Raw genomic sequence first — 15,789 nt, 5'->3', positions numbered from 1 at the left:
TCTCTTTGTTTATCCCATCTGCATCTCCTTGGTGACACGCCCCCGTTGCCAACGCTGCTCTACTCAGAGCCACTTCGATGTCAAGTCAAGTCAAGTCAAGTCAAGTCAAATTTTATTTATATAGCACCTTTCATACACAAAGGCAATTCAAGGTGCTTTACAAAAAAAATAATCGAAAAAACAAGCAGCAAAGCAATGCACATATAAAAAAAAAACACATAAAAAACACAGCCGACAGTTTTAGTTAAAATATATACTCAAATTAACAAACATGAAACATTATTTCTGTTTTAAATAAGTTACAAGGCATTCTTCAGTATTATTATTACATGCACAGTCCATTTGTTGGAAATGTACAGGAATCTTTTTTTTTAAATTACAGGCCGAGAGAGGCAGTAGTTTAGTAGCAGTTAAAAGCAAGAGTAAACATAAAGGTCTTTAGCTTGGATTTAAAAATAGGCAGAGTAGGGGCAGATCTAATGTGTTCAGGGAGTTTGTTCCAGTTATGAGAGGCATAGTGGGAGAACGCGGCTTCACCATGTTTTGATTTGGTCCTTGGGACAATTAGTAGACCAGTGCCTGAAGATCTCAGGGATCTGGATGGTTCATAGTGTAGAAGCATTTCAGAGATGTAGTGTGGGCCTGACCCGTTGAGAGATTTGTAAACTATTAGCAGAATTTTAAAGTCTATTCTAAGATTTACTGGCAGCCAATGCAGGGATTTGAGAACTGGTGTAATGTGTTCAGCTTTCTTGGTTCTTGTTAGAACTCTAGCAGCCGCATTCTGAATGAGCTGTAGTTGTTTAATAGCTTTTTTGGGAAGACCATTGAAAAGACTGTTGCAGTAGTCTAGCCTGCTAGAAATGAAAGCATGAATTAGTTTTTCAAGATCTTGTTTGGACATATAGCCTCTAATCCTTGCTATATTTTTTAGATGATAGAAGGCAGATTTTCTTATAAGCTTGATGTGGGAGTTGAAATTTAGATCAGAGTCAATAATAATGCCAAGATTTTTTACCTGGTCCTTTGGCTTCAAAGATAGGGATTCGAGGTGAGCAGTAACTTTGAGCCTATCTTCTTTTTTGCCGAAGACAATTATCTCTGTTTTGTCTTTATTAAGTTGGAGAAAATTCTGGCACATCCAATCATTAATTTGCGCAAGGCACTGACACAGTGTCTCTATGGGGGCATAGTCATCCGATGAGAGGGCTATGTAGAGTTGGGTGTCATCTGCATAGCTATGATAAGCTATTTTGTTTTTTTGCATAATTAGGCCCAGAGAGAGCATATAAAGGTTAAACAGGACAGGACCTAAAATTGATCCTTGGGGTACCCCACATGTCATTTTGGTTTGTTCAGATGTGTAGTTGCCAATGGAGACAAAGTAGTTCCTGTCTTGCAGATAAGATCTGAACCACTCTAGGACCGTGCCGGAAAGCCCGACCCAGTTTTCCAGTCTGTCCAATAGAATTTCGTGGTCAACCGTATCAAAGGCAGCGCTGAGGTCTAGTAACATTAAGATTGAGATTTTACCTGAATCAGTGTTCATTCGGATGTCATTTATAACTCTGATAAGCGCAGTTTCGGTGCTATGATGGGGTCGGAAGCCTGATTGGAAGGGATCTAGGAGATCATTGGAGGATAGAAAGGTATTGAGTTGTTGGTAGACAGTTTTTTCGAGTATTTTGCTAATAAAGGGAAGATTTGATATTGGTCTGTAATTGCTGATTATAGAGGGGTCGAGGCTACGCTTCTTAAGCAAGGGCTTAACAACTGCAGTTTTTAGAGATTTTGGAAAAATGCCTGTAAGAAGAGAGGTATTAATTATCTTCAGTATGTCGGTCGCCAGGCAACTGTAGACATTTTTTAGAAAGCTTGTTGGCAGGGTGTCTAGGCAACACGATGAGGATTTAAGGCCTCGTATCGTTTCTTCTAGTTTCTTATGGTCAATGACATTGAACTGAGTCATGTTAATTAAGCACCTATTTTGTGGGTGCGGCGGAGCCACATTTGTTCTTGATGTGGAAATAGTTAGTCTGATATTTATAATTTTATCCCTAAAGAAGGTCGCAAATTCATTGCATTTGACATTGGATAGAAGATCAGGGGCAATTTGTGGGGGGGGGTTTGTCAGCCTGTCAACAGTGGCAAAAAGAGTGCGAGCGTCATTGGTGTTTTTGCTGATAATGTCGGAGAAGAAGAATTTTCTGGAATTTTTTAGTTCCTGGTTGTAGGAGTGAAGACTATTTTTATAGATGTCATAATCGATGTGAAGTTTAGTTTTCCGCCATTTGCGCTCGGCTTTCCTACAATCTCTTTTTTTGTTATTTACAGAGGGAGCGTTTCTCCATGGTGCTTTTTTCTTACCGGAGATTAGTTTAGATCTAATGGGAGCTACAGCATCAATAGCCTTTAGGGTTTTAGAATTGAAGTTATCTAGGAGATCATTGACAGAGGCTGAGGAGAGGGAAGGGGCCAGCGAGAAAGCCTCCATGAACCGTGTGCTAGTGCTCTCGTTGATGTGACGCTTTTTGATGGTTTTTGACCGAGTAAGAGCGATAGGGGTGACCTTGAGTTCAAGAAAGATACAGAGATGGTCGGACAGAGCAACATCACTAGCTGAAAGAAACGATGACTCAAAGCCCTTGGTGATAAATAAGTCTAGGGTATGGCCTCGATTGTGAGTGGGCCCAGAGACATGTTGTAACAGGTCAAAAGTGTCAAGGAGGTTATTCAATTCTTTGGCATTATTATCATTGGGGTTGTCAATATGAATATTAAAATCTCCTGCAATAGTTAAACAGTCGTGTTCTATGGAGATTATAGAAAGGAGTTCTGAAAATTCATCAAAAAAACTACTAGAGTACTTAGGTGGTCTGTATATAATCAGTAGTAAAATAGAGGGAGAGCACTTCAGAACAGCGGCCAGATATTCAAACGATGAAAAGTCGCCAAACGATACCTGCTTACATTGAAAAACATCAGAGAAAATAATAGCTACTCCTCCCCCCTTCTTACCGACTCTGGGGGCATCAATGTAGTTAAAGTTAGGTGGGGCTGACTCATTAAGAACATATTCCCTGTTGTTTAGATCAAGCCAGGTCTCTGTGAGGAACATGAGGTCCAGTTTATGACTCGTAATCAGATCGTTTATTAGAAGCGACTTGCTTACAAGTGACCTAATATTTAGCAGTGCAGCCTTGATACTTACATTGCTGGGTTGATTTTGTAAATGCTTTTCGGGGTGTCCCTGGAGAACAGATACTAGGCTTGGTCCTGGAACAGGACGTGCTGAGAGATAATCTTTGTTTGTTCTGTAGCTAATCAGAACAAACAAAGATCTGTGACTGAATATCAATAAATGTCATCAACTCAATGGCCCTGATTTATGATTTGCCCTCAGCGTCATGGGCATGGCATGCTCAGCGACCTCCCAAAACCTGCGTAGGAGTGGAGAAGTGCAATTTTTGCAAAAGCACTACGTTAAGGAAAATTGCGTTACTTGTTTATATCCGCTCTTCACAACAAAATGGCAAAAGCAAAACTGTCTTTTTTTGTTCCCACACATGCAGACAATGCATTCTCTCTCTCACACACACACACACACACACACACACACACACACACACACACACACACACACACACACACACACACACACACACACACACACACACACACACACACACACACACACACACACACACACACACACACACACACTCTGACCTTGGGAGGGAAAGGTCATTTGAGTCCATCTTAAACTCTTATTAGTTACACTGCACTTAACCTAAGCTCTCTAACATTCCAGTCCACTGCATTAGGGTGTTGTCAGCTCCTATCGCAGCACCAGTGTCATAGTTACTGCATAACATCATCGCCAGTGCATGACCCCACACTGATGACCCACAACAAGGGCCTTGTTAGTAGGGGTCATCTGACCTTAATGTGATTTTACCCCCTAGAGCCAGAGCACAGCTAAAAATACTTTTAAAGGCTAAAAACAAGTGTGGAGACAGTCCATAGGATTCAATTGATATCATTTTTTTCAGTTTTTCTATGTATCTCAAAAATAAAAAATAAAAAGCTCTGAGGCACTCTCTATCTCTTTACTGACTGAGAACTGCCTTAGTTTAGCCTGCCTGGCATATAACAACATCCCATCATTAATTTGCAATCACAAAGTTATCATTCAATCACAGATATGTATGCAGGCCAAAAGCATTTCCTGATGTTTGTGATCCTATCAGTTTCTTTGGGCTTGAGCTTTGGAACCATCAAAAATATGATACCAAGCCTGCCATCTAGTGTTCTTGGAATGGCTACTGCAGCGTTTCATCCAATTTACTGGACAGCTGCTGTATACAGTGCAGTGTACCAATCAATTTGCCACAAAACATGAAAAAATAGGTTTTTCTTTTGATGGAAAATGTATGGAATCGTTTGACAGGCTTTCTTTCTGCTTTGGGGTAACTGGGATGATCATTTGCGGCGCAAGGGGAAAACCCCTCTGTATTATATATATACAGCAGGCAGACATGTTTATATCCACCAATGATAGATTTGTGTGTCTGTGTACATGGGTACATGTATGTGGTTGGTGAAGTTGTTTAAACTCCCATACTGTAGGTCTTGTGAATTTAGCTGTGTGTAGTCACGGTCGGTAAAGCAACATGTTTGTATGAAGTCATGTCTTTGATTACGATGTGGTTGCCATACTCTCAGGATGCAGGGTAAGAGGGGGGGGAGGGTGAGAGCCTAGGAGGGACAGTGTGGGGGTGAGTCACAGACGGTGGGAATTTGGGATACCCCTGCATATCCACATGAGACGTACAGTCTCTGATGTTTTCTCTGTTTCTGATTATGTTTGGGGTTTTACCAATGGTCTATGACTTGTTTCTTGTTCTTCACAATTGACAGATTCTAGTTCAGCTTATCTTCAAATGTCTAAAAGAAGTTTGTTGCAAACCGCCTTTTGAAAGACATGAGTGACTCATCAATCATACAGTAGCAAAGGCTAAAACAAGGATAGTCTGTAACTTAAATCCTACGTTCAGTCAGACTTGTTCCTCTAATTTTATGAAATATTGAATGATCATCAGGATTTTTTCCTAAGGAGATACATAGTGTTAATGGAACTCTTTAAATAGAGATTATAATTTTAGCCTGTCACCATTGAATGCATTCAAATTAAGCTAAAACATTGCAGATTCAAATACAGAGAAATGTGGATTAAGTGTGTGTGTGTGTGTGTGTGTGTGTGTGTGTGTGTGTGTGTGTGTGTGTGTGTGTGTGTGTGTGTGTGTGTGTGTGATACTTTTATAGTATCAAGTGATATTCTAAACTCCATCCTTTCATTTTAGACTTCCACAAATAGACAACAGAATATACTGTAATGTGACACTACTTTGATCCCATATGGAATCTTTTGTGCTTGCCCTCTTCCAGAGGTCAGGCTACAGAGCAGTAGGGGAGAGTGGGGTGAGTTGTGCCAGTGGGGAAGTTGTGCCACCCCTTGTATCTAGAAAACCATAGAAGAAATTGGTCATGTGACCACACATTTTTGAAGAGGCATCCATTTTACTCACTCTGCAAAGAAGGGAGGCAGATGGCACAAGAGCTAAGCACATTTAAGTTAAAAAAACTGTTTTTTGCCCCTCAAAGTAAAATTTTTATGATCAAGGTTTATTGATTGTTATGTCTGAACAATTATAGACAAGCTTGAAAACATTTCACACATGTGTTAGTGTTTTAGTAAGCTACAATATGAGGCTATACTGTTAGCATGATGTTAGCTCCAAACCAGCTATATGATACAAGTTTGTTAAAATGGTGGGGATGGGGTGATTTGTGCCAAAAGGCCTGGGTTAAGTTGTGCCAGTGCAGTTGCAGTTGATTTAGTGAAATTTTATTTCATTTTGTTCTTAAATGTTTAAATATACCTTGTTGAAGAATATTGCAGTATTGGCAAGTGTAGCCTGGCTCTGTGATAGTTGATTTTGTTCATTTTGAACATAATTTTTATTTCTGAAAATGTTAAATATGTAGGTCAACTGCTGCTACCGTTTAGCCTTGTTTAACGCTGTTATAGTACACTGGACTTTAATGTTATCTTTATTTTGTCTTGCTTTGATATAGCATTACAGTATATGAGATGAAAATGTTCTGTTTTACTTCAATAATCAATGGCACAATTTACCCCAACGTATTCTCTCCAAAGGCACAACTTACCCCGCACCGGGGGCAAGTTGTGCCAAGAGACCACTTTTTTAAGAATAGCCATATTTTTTTAACAGTTGATTTAAGATCCAAAGGGAGTGTTCCCAGTGGTGCACAACATCCTGAAATATATTTACATATTGTAGTTGGAGGCATTACTGTCATGCCCTCACTTTAAAGACACCTCAAGTAAAAAGTGGCACAACTCACCCCACTCTCCCCTACCCCTGGAGCTGGTAAGGATCGGTACAGTCTATACAGAATAAAGTAGGTTCACCCAGATGCTGCTTTTCCTATATTTTTAGTAAAAGTGAAATTATTGATCGAAAGAGAAACGTCTGAGATGCCAGAATCATGTACAGGGGAGCACGCTGGAAAATGTTTTATCATGTTGTTCAAACTGAAATAACCCTTTGACCGAGCACAGTAGGATAAAATTGTACAAATAACATTCATATTTTATGATAGATCAGCAATGTCAAACTTGATTATGTTCCCTGCTGATGGCTAGCATGTGTTCCCTCAGTGTGCTACTGGAGGTCAGCCTGCATTCCTTTGGCTCCGAGTCTCATGACGTGGCTCTGGAGTACGGTGGGTTTTATCTTGCCCCAAACGACCTTACAGGTTATACACCTCCTGCATGCCATAGTCACACCAACTCACTGAGGTCTACTGCACTCAATGACCACCAGAGGCTGCCAGGAGCGTTATATATCAACATGAGCAGAAAGAGGACATCTGGGTAGTGCAGCGTTAGATTACCTGCCTACCAACACCAAGGGTTATGGGTTCAAGCCCCTGTGTTACCTCCCTCATGAAAAAGTACTACTGAATCCCTACACAAAACCTATTTGTGTAGTAGCTATGTAGTGACATGTAGGAATGGGGCAGTGAATCTGTAGTTTATACACTACTCACGACCCTCCAGTAGAGTAACAGTAGTGTTTCCAGTAATCAAGCAGTGAATTTTGCTACTTGATGTTAGTAGTGGAAAAAGGTGTTAAAACACTACTGCTTCACCACACAGACATTTAAATAATAATCATGTAGAGGTTTTACTACTTGCTCATATTGTGAATATGTAGTCACAACACTACAGCAACACTACACATATTTTAAGTAGTGATCAAGTAGAGATTCTACTACTTGGGCAGGGCTAACGAGGCCAGATTGAGGGCAGATCTGGAGGGAAGCAGCACACAAGGAAATGACAACACCAAACTAGACAGAGTTCATGACAACTACAAAGCTAAATGTTTCTTTTTCAATGTTGTAAACGTATAGAGATGTCAAGCAGAGCAGTTTCAGCAAGAAAGAAGCTCAAAACACCCAATACAGCGAATCCAACTGTGACAGCGACAACACAATAACTGTAAGTAGAAGGCATAGCAGCTAGCTAAAACTGATCTAAGCCTGTTAGCCTGTGTTTACTTCATCAAATATACTTTATACATGATCGGATATGAGGGTGTGTAGGGTGGTTGTGGTTGCCGTTGTGTGTGAGTGGAGGTCAGCTTCTCTTGAAAGTAATGCCAGGCCAAGGTGTCTAGTGCTGATTGTAAGGACGTCAAGTGGACTACCACTACCAGGAAACTGGAGGCAGTTGCTGGTAAGAATAAGCTATTATTTTTTAAATCTTGTCTCATGAGGTTGGCCTGTTTGTAAATTCCCACATGTGACTTACAGGTGGCTGTTCTGTGCATTTTTCATATAGGTTACATGATGGAGAAGTGTGACTGCAGCCTGTTCTGAAGATCGATAAGCTCATTCTTGTTGATAAGAATAATTTATATGCACGAGAATGTAGCATGATTCTGAATAGGAAAACTAGTAGCAAATGTGTCAGTTTTCAATAGTGATTCAAAAGGGTTTGTGTAGAAATGAAAATAAATTCAATAGTGATCTGTAGTGATAAAACACTACACATATAGAAGGATATAGTAATTCCATAGGGATTGTGAAGGTATACAGAAGTAAATGTGTAAGCATTGTGTAGTAATTCAATCATAAATGTGAAGGGATGAGTAGTATTTGTATAGTCATTTCCAAAAAACCAAATAGTGAGACAGGGTAGTGGCGCTCTGGTGAAAATCAGGTGAAAAGAAGCGGCTGGCGACTGCACATGTATCAGGGGAAGTATAGATGGTTTTCACCAGAGCGCAACCCCACAGCACTTCCTTTTTCTCAGCATTTGGCAAACTGCAGAAATATTCACTCGACATCGTTACTTTTGTTTTCGCTGCTCAGCTGTATAGACGGTTTTCACGGAATGGTCAGTCCTGCACTTGAATGATTTTTTTTCTTTTATGTCCATAGCAAACACTGCAACAGGAAGTGAGCGGGGGTTCAATTTAGAATGTTTTTGTTGTCAAGTTAAAACCGTCTATATGCTACAGTAGTCTACAACTCTCCCCAGATCAGCAGAGGAGGTGGAGCAACGACTGGGACAGTGAATTGGCCAAGTACAATTTGGGAGAGAGGGGAGGGGTCTGAAAAAAAGAAGGGGGGAAAAACCGTGCTAAAAACATGAGCAGAAACGCATTGAACCCAAAAGTCTGTCATTTGATTACGGTGGAGCCGGTAGAATAAATCTTAATTTAGCCTTTATATTGCTTCAGGCATCTTAACATGTCTGCCTTTTCTGCCAAAAGGTCCAATGACAGGAAGACACATGTGCAGTTGGGAAATAAATCATTTTTTATGTTGCCAACTGTACATGAGTTCTTTATCAAAAGTTATCCTCATATTATCAATATAATAATGGAATATGGAGAGTGGTAGGATAAAAAAAAATACATACCGTAAGTGAGGTATGTTTTATTTTATTTGTTTTCAAATGTGTATCCATTCCCTCACAGAAAAATGAAATGGCAGAGTACAGTAGAATGATGACATTTTACAGATACAATATTTCATCAGTAAGACAATAATTCCTGATGCATATTCTGTCTATCAAAAACACATACAGGAGACAGTAGAAGGGACATGTGCACTATACTTTACAGTATTACTTTGCATATAAAAAAAAATACATTCAAAATGGCATCCAGTGCATGTCAATGGCATGACAATTACAGTATATAACCTTTTATGTATATTCATTATTTTTCATTAACTCAAATAATATAGGAGCTTTTTCCCCCACAGTCCAACATTATGGCTTTCAATGTGTGCATCAATCTAATTAGAATACAGCAACAAAGCAGTGATTGCAACAAGCAGGCATCCTAAGCTGTAGGTGGCGCTGCTTGTTGAATGAGACATGGTACTGGAGGGCTTTCTGATGCTGATCCCTGGCCTGCAGTGACTACAGTCTGTACCACAGAAGGCACAGGATCCCCTCATGTGCATCATGTCGGAGTTGTATGTCTTTATTGCTCTTCTCGCTGTGGGACACGGCAGATAAGATAATCGGAAATTATGATCATTAGTACGTTATATATATATATATATATATATATATATACAGAGCAACAGAGCAACCTCAAACTGAAGGAACATGTTCCACTTGGAACTTTCAAAAATCTAATGAGAGACGTAGAAGTAGATTCTTTTCGTATTTGCACATGTTTTTTATGAACGTTGTAACTGCTTTTACCTGTTTTATTGCATGTTTGTGCATTGGTGTTTGTCTATTTTAATGTTGTAACTTTATCTCTTTTATGCTGCTATCTTGGCCAGGCTTCCTTGAAAAAGAGGTATTTGTATTTCAATGGGACTGACCTGGCATCTAAGATCCTGCTGGAGATCATCAGACAAAGACATTATCTGGGACCTCAGATTGCAGAAGAGCAATTTGGCTTTATGCCCAGCAATGGAACGACAGATGACATCTTAGCTCTCAGAAATATCATCCAGAAAGTGGCGAAAAAGCAAGATGACGAAGAACTGTGGCTTCTTTTTGTGGACTACTCTAAGGCTTTTGATTCTGTCATCCATGACACCCTGTGGAAGACTCTCTCAGAGGTTGGCAATCCAAAACACGTGATTTGGATAGTTAAGAAGCTATATGACAATGCCACTTGAGCATTTCCATTTTGAAAGGTGAGTCATACAAGCCTGTTTGATCTCGCCGATACTTTTCAATACAATTAGAGAAAGGATCATGAGAGAGGTGGAGATCAATCTCCCGGAGCGAAGTGGGAAGGCAAGGGCATCGGAGGACGAGCTGTTTGGAACATCCGTTATGCCGATGACACAACCTTGATCGCAAATAATGACCATGGCAAACCATCTCAGGCAATCGAGCTTGAAAATGGGTCTTCACATCAACAACTTGAAGACTTCTACCATGAATATGCATGGGAATGGAAATGTGAAAATCCAGGATGTGAAAGCTGGACCTTAAGGAAGGCAGAGGAAAGGATGATTGAGGTCTTGGAGCTGTGTCTGTGGAGACGAGCATTGAGAGTCAGTTGGAAGGAGAGACAGACAAATTACTGGGTAAGGGCGAAAGTGGGGATAACTGTGTGGAGCAAGGAATGCTGGAGGAAGTAAAGAAGAGGAAGCTGAGAAAATATGACCACTGGAAAAGACGAGGCGACAGCTTAGTGTTGGCAACAATAGAGGGAGAGGTGTGTGTGAAAGGACGATGGGGGAGAAGACAGACAGAATGGACAGACAACATCAGACTGGAGAGGAGATCTGTCATCTGCAAGAAAGGCTGCCATCGAAAGGAATGCCCACGGACCATCATAGGGCTAAGGCAAACTGAACTTGTGTGTGTGTGTGTGTGTGTGTGTGTGTGTGTGTGTGTGTGTTGTTTTTTACAATATTGGCCAGTACTCAGTGGGTCTGTAAATCGAAAGTTTCTGGATTTTGCATGCATATTAACCACTTGGGGAAAGACTAAGCAAACAGCTTAGGAGGATAGTTATATGCATACTATGAAACTGCAACAACTCGTGACAACACTTACTTGGCTCATAGTAGTCGTACACCTGCACCACAGCATTTTGTACATGGGCCACTCTGTATTCTCTGATCAATGGAAGTGTAATGCACACCTCTGACTTGGTAAGCTGCAAAAGGACCCAGGAAGTGAATGATACATACTGTCTGTAAACACAATATAGTAAATATCATAACTCTAGCTACTAATTGTGCATTAATGTGCTGGTGGGAAAGACCAACATCTAGGACTTCCAAGTCGGCTGCTCACCAGCGTTGCAATTTTTGTTGTTGTTGAAATTACTGTAATTAACACAACATATTCGTTATGATGGTTAGTCTGGCTAAGGTTGAAAACGTGCAATAAGTTTGCATGTAACATTCTGCCATGTTGAATAGGTTAATCATCCACCTTTGAAGGGCATTCATGTGAAATGTCCAAGTGGGAAATTAATTTTTCTGATAGTCGAGAGCACATGAATGCACAATTAACTGGAGAAAATGTGGTCGTTTGGCTTTGAGGTCTAGCAATCAATCAATCAATCAATCAATCAATCATTTTTAATACATGTCCCAGAAGGGCACTTTGGTTTACATCAGGCAGTAGTGGTTATTAAACGCTCAGAACATTATTACTAGTTTGAAAGTAATAAAGGCACACTTCAGTATTGAGTATTGAGCATTGAGGTTTAACTCAACCAATGAGATTATGCGAGGAATGTTTGTAGACATAAAACTCTAATCTGCCTCCAACTCATCTACCTGACCATGGAACGACATAATGCTGAGCACTTACTGAATCTAGGTACAGGCTGATTTTCCCAGGCGATGTCTCCACCTTTCTGATGAGGGCATCTGGGGCAGTGGTCCTGGGAGCAAGAGTGAAACCACTGAGCACGCCCACATCTGCCATCACCATGCCTGTTTGAGCTATCACTTGATTTTCCTGTAGTCTAGACACACACACACGCGCACACACACACAAATCAGATATTGTGTGATTTGAATACCCTGGTATTGTATAATGTGTTGATACGTACAATGACTAAATACAGAAAGATGGATGCAGAAGTCATACAAAATGATGTATACAAGTAAATATACATATATAGAAACTGCCATTTATAACTTGTATTGTCTACCAACATTCACTACTCACCTGGTGCATATAGACAACAGTATGTGATCGGGGTCTTGAACCAAGAGCTCCACATCTAATGAGAAAGCCTCATGGGCTGTGGCATGCTGGACATCTCGTGAAAGCACTCTGCTCTCCAAGTTGTAAAAGACATTCATCTGGATGGAGTCATGAACATGTTTAAGAATGTGACTATTGAGATTTAGTAGTGTGTTCGTTACAGTTTATGGGAGCACCCAACGCCATGACCAGGGAATATAATGATCCTTTAGATGATGAAGTGCAAATGCCTCAAGGTCAGGAAACAATATCACATTAACTGCTAAAGTCTTGAGTCAACTCACCTTTACATAAAGCCAACCAAATAATGAAAGACCGAATCTCTGGATTTGTTCAACGCATTTCAACATAATGGCCCTAAATCAAAGACACGGTAAAAAACAGGATGTGCAGTAAAGGGGGTCTGGAGCTGAAGACAACACAGTGAAAAGATTAACCTTTCGCCATACTCCTCTGTGTGATATTATCTGCACAAACTCAACGCAGACAGGACATGAAGCTATGTGTTCCAGATGTTAATTGCTGAATGAATGCACGCCATTATCATGCTGCATTTGCATCGACCTGTTTTGCTTTAGCATTGACAATACAGTACATTGTGCTAGGCGGAGCTATCATGCACAGCTGCTGCGTTCAATTCATTCTGGGCATGCTCCAGTTGTCAAGCTCAACTTTGTGTTGAGGTGAGAGCGCTGGATGCATGGAAACATCCCTGCTTTGCAAGTAAGGAGTAGTTTGGCGTTGTGGTGTGACATTTTCCTATAACATGGATAGGTTTAGCAGAATTTGTGCAAAATTGTGTTCTGCATTTTACCACGAAAACGTAATCAGCAGTACGGAACTGATTCAGCACAAGTAGATAAAATAGTATTTAAATGTACATGCAGTACCTGAAATAAGGCAAATCCTCTTCCTTCCATGTATATATCTATATGTAGATCTTTTTCTGTAACAATCTAAGAAACACAGTCAAAAGAATATGTAAAAAGAAATATGTAAACACAGCATCCTACAAAATAAATATTTTCATAATTATTTAATAACTAAATATTAACTTCTATGTATGAGATACAGTAAGAAGCCCTACATAAACACACAGCATCAGCTAACATTTTCACCATTTAACACACTGTTATATACCTATGTATATGGATACAATTCAGAAACATCAGATGATCTGTATTCCACCCCGGTGAATCTATTACCTCCTGTCTCTGATACACCAGGTAATTAGAGGAGTTGATACGCAGTTGTGACATGTGGTTAGAAGTTGGGATGAAGATCCTGAGGCCAAGGTCAATGGCGTCAGCCCCACTGAAGGCAGCGTAGGTGCTCAGGGCCTGCAGGGCAACCACTGTGTCCTGAGGAAGACAAGGCTCATTTCACTATGTGTCAATTGGTGCAAAACTGAAACTATTTGCTATAAATCTTTGGTGCCACAGTTGGTCAAGAAGCCAATTGCAAGGTAGATTTCCTGAAGGGGTTAAGGAGGTCTGGCATTACCAACAGCAGCAACAATAAACAATATGCCTGTCCAGTCTGGCATGGAAATCTAACAGAGGGCACTGTACTGTACGTCTAAACAGATAGAACATGTCCAAAAACGTGCCTGCCGGACCATTATCAGGACGCTCCACCTTCAAGAACTGGCTTGGCAGAACGCCCCCCTGAGGCCAAATATCCAAACGACAGACCAACCAAAATACACAATTACAGATCCTCAAGACGCGAACTGAAAGATACAGGAAGTCACTCATCCCCTTTTTAACACAACTTAAAGGTCCCATCTTGTGTAAAACAAGATGTCCTTGCTTCTGTGATTATAAAGGACTTGGGCGTGCTGCTATATAAACATCATGGAGGTCTCAAAACTTGACTTCTGTGATTTTGTGACATCACAAAGTAACACTCATTTCATTTGCCCGCATACAGCACCACCCCGCCAACTGAATGTGGAAGACCAAACCTTGTTGTCTGTAGCATAGCTGTGTAGAATGGAAAAATATTACAGAAACTTCAACTGCACCAAAGATGGATCTATCCCAACAGATCATCTTCTCATCATATCTTATCAAAACAGCGCATATATAGTTAGGAGAGACAGAGCACATAGAGAGAAGTCTCACAGAGGCTGGATTTGTTTTGTTTTTTGTTTTGCAACATAATTTGTAACATTGTTTTAAAGACCCATGAGACATGTTTTATACAGTTAAAAATAGCATGATATGGGGCAAGCCTACTTAAACTGGACCCGGACTGCTGCCGCTGCTGCTCAGCAGTCACGCGTACATGTTTCAACAATGGGGAGTCCGTCAGTCAGCCCCTGAGATGTTCCCCGCTTCCCTGAAATTGGCTTTTCTATTATGTTCAGGACATTTTGGGGGTATATACATTGCTGTGGGTGTGGCCAGAGGTGAGCTAGGCTGTGGCTATCAAGTTGAGATGCAGGGATGTCATAGAAACAAAAGGGCTAAGAAGTTGCACAGAGTTGCATAGTTAAATATCAGTTCCTTGATGAGAAAATGTTTTAGCCTCACCTGTGTGGTCCCAAAGCCTCCTAGATGGTTTCTCTGCTTGCTGAGCCACTTCACGAGGAAAAAGACCTCCACATCGAATTGGACACGCTTATGACGAGCCAGCAGCACATAAGAGACCATCTCAATATGTGCTGCATGCAGCTGCCCATCATCTGGCTCCACGCCATCAGAGGATCTCCACATCTTGACTCCATCTGGAGACAAAATGACAGTCAAGGTACAGTAACGTGGTCACAAACGGGGCATTCTGCTGCAACTCGACAGCGCTCCTTAATCCAGAATCTTACGTTCTAAAAGTTCCTTTTGCAATGTAAAAAAACTGGTCCATTGGAGTCAACAGAGATGTCGCAAACTCTTCTGGTGACATCTTACGTGGCATCACGGGCATCACCAGTGGTGTCATGACTCACTGATGATGTCACAATGTCACCAGTGACATCAGAATCTCCTGAGAGCTGATAAGACACTGCAGGAGACATTTAACTGTAGTTGAGAGAGTATTAGCGAACGTTGCTAGACTATCACATTATACTACGATTATAAACAGGTCTTTATAGCCAGGCTGTTATCTAGGCTTTTAGAGACGAGGACATGGAGAGAAAAAAAGCTGAAAATCTCTGGCTGGGGAAGAGGAAGACCAAGAAGCCATAGGTGCTACTATAGTGTACTCGTGGGAGTTAGACCTCCTCCTGGGTGTTAGATCCCCTCTGGTTTGGAACAGTGGTCTCCAAAGCCTCCAGGACACACTCACACCTCACCACCTTTTTTTCTTTTTTTTTATACCATCCTTTTATATAAAAGGAAGTGGGTTCTGCGATTTTGGTCACGTTTTTGGTTACACTTGGCAAATTGCGATGTCACTGATGATGTCATAGACAATGTGACATCATCACTGATGATGTCATGGACATTGTAACATCATTGTCTATGACATCATCAGTGATG

At 40.7% G+C, this 15,789-nt stretch overlaps 1 protein-coding gene across 1 annotated transcript in view; it reads right to left on the bottom strand.

Annotated features, from left to right (window-relative positions):
• Positions 1-9,382: 9,382 nt before the first annotated feature.
• LOC310773091 (CD109 antigen-like) overlaps positions 9,383-15,789 on the bottom strand; it is a 96,833-nt gene continuing 90,426 nt past the window's right edge. The window contains exons 38-44 of the mRNA XM_083633009.1: positions 14,845-15,038; positions 13,513-13,668; positions 13,198-13,263; positions 12,269-12,405; positions 11,906-12,062; positions 11,138-11,240; positions 9,383-9,605 (exon numbers count right to left, since the gene is read on the bottom strand). Of these exons, the coding sequence (XP_083489135.1) occupies positions 9,400-9,605; positions 11,138-11,240; positions 11,906-12,062; positions 12,269-12,405; positions 13,198-13,263; positions 13,513-13,668; positions 14,845-15,038 (1,019 nt within the window). The 3' untranslated portion in view covers positions 9,383-9,399. The remainder of the gene's footprint in view (positions 9,606-11,137; positions 11,241-11,905; positions 12,063-12,268; positions 12,406-13,197; positions 13,264-13,512; positions 13,669-14,844; positions 15,039-15,789) is intronic.

The sequence above is a fragment of the Poromitra crassiceps genome (genome assembly GCF_964638095.1).
Source record: "Poromitra crassiceps genome assembly, chromosome: 3".
Classification (NCBI taxonomy): Eukaryota; Metazoa; Chordata; class Actinopteri; order Beryciformes; family Melamphaidae; genus Poromitra; species Poromitra crassiceps.
Note: the sequence above shows the minus strand (reverse complement) of the source record. Positions and strands in the feature narration are given on the sequence as shown.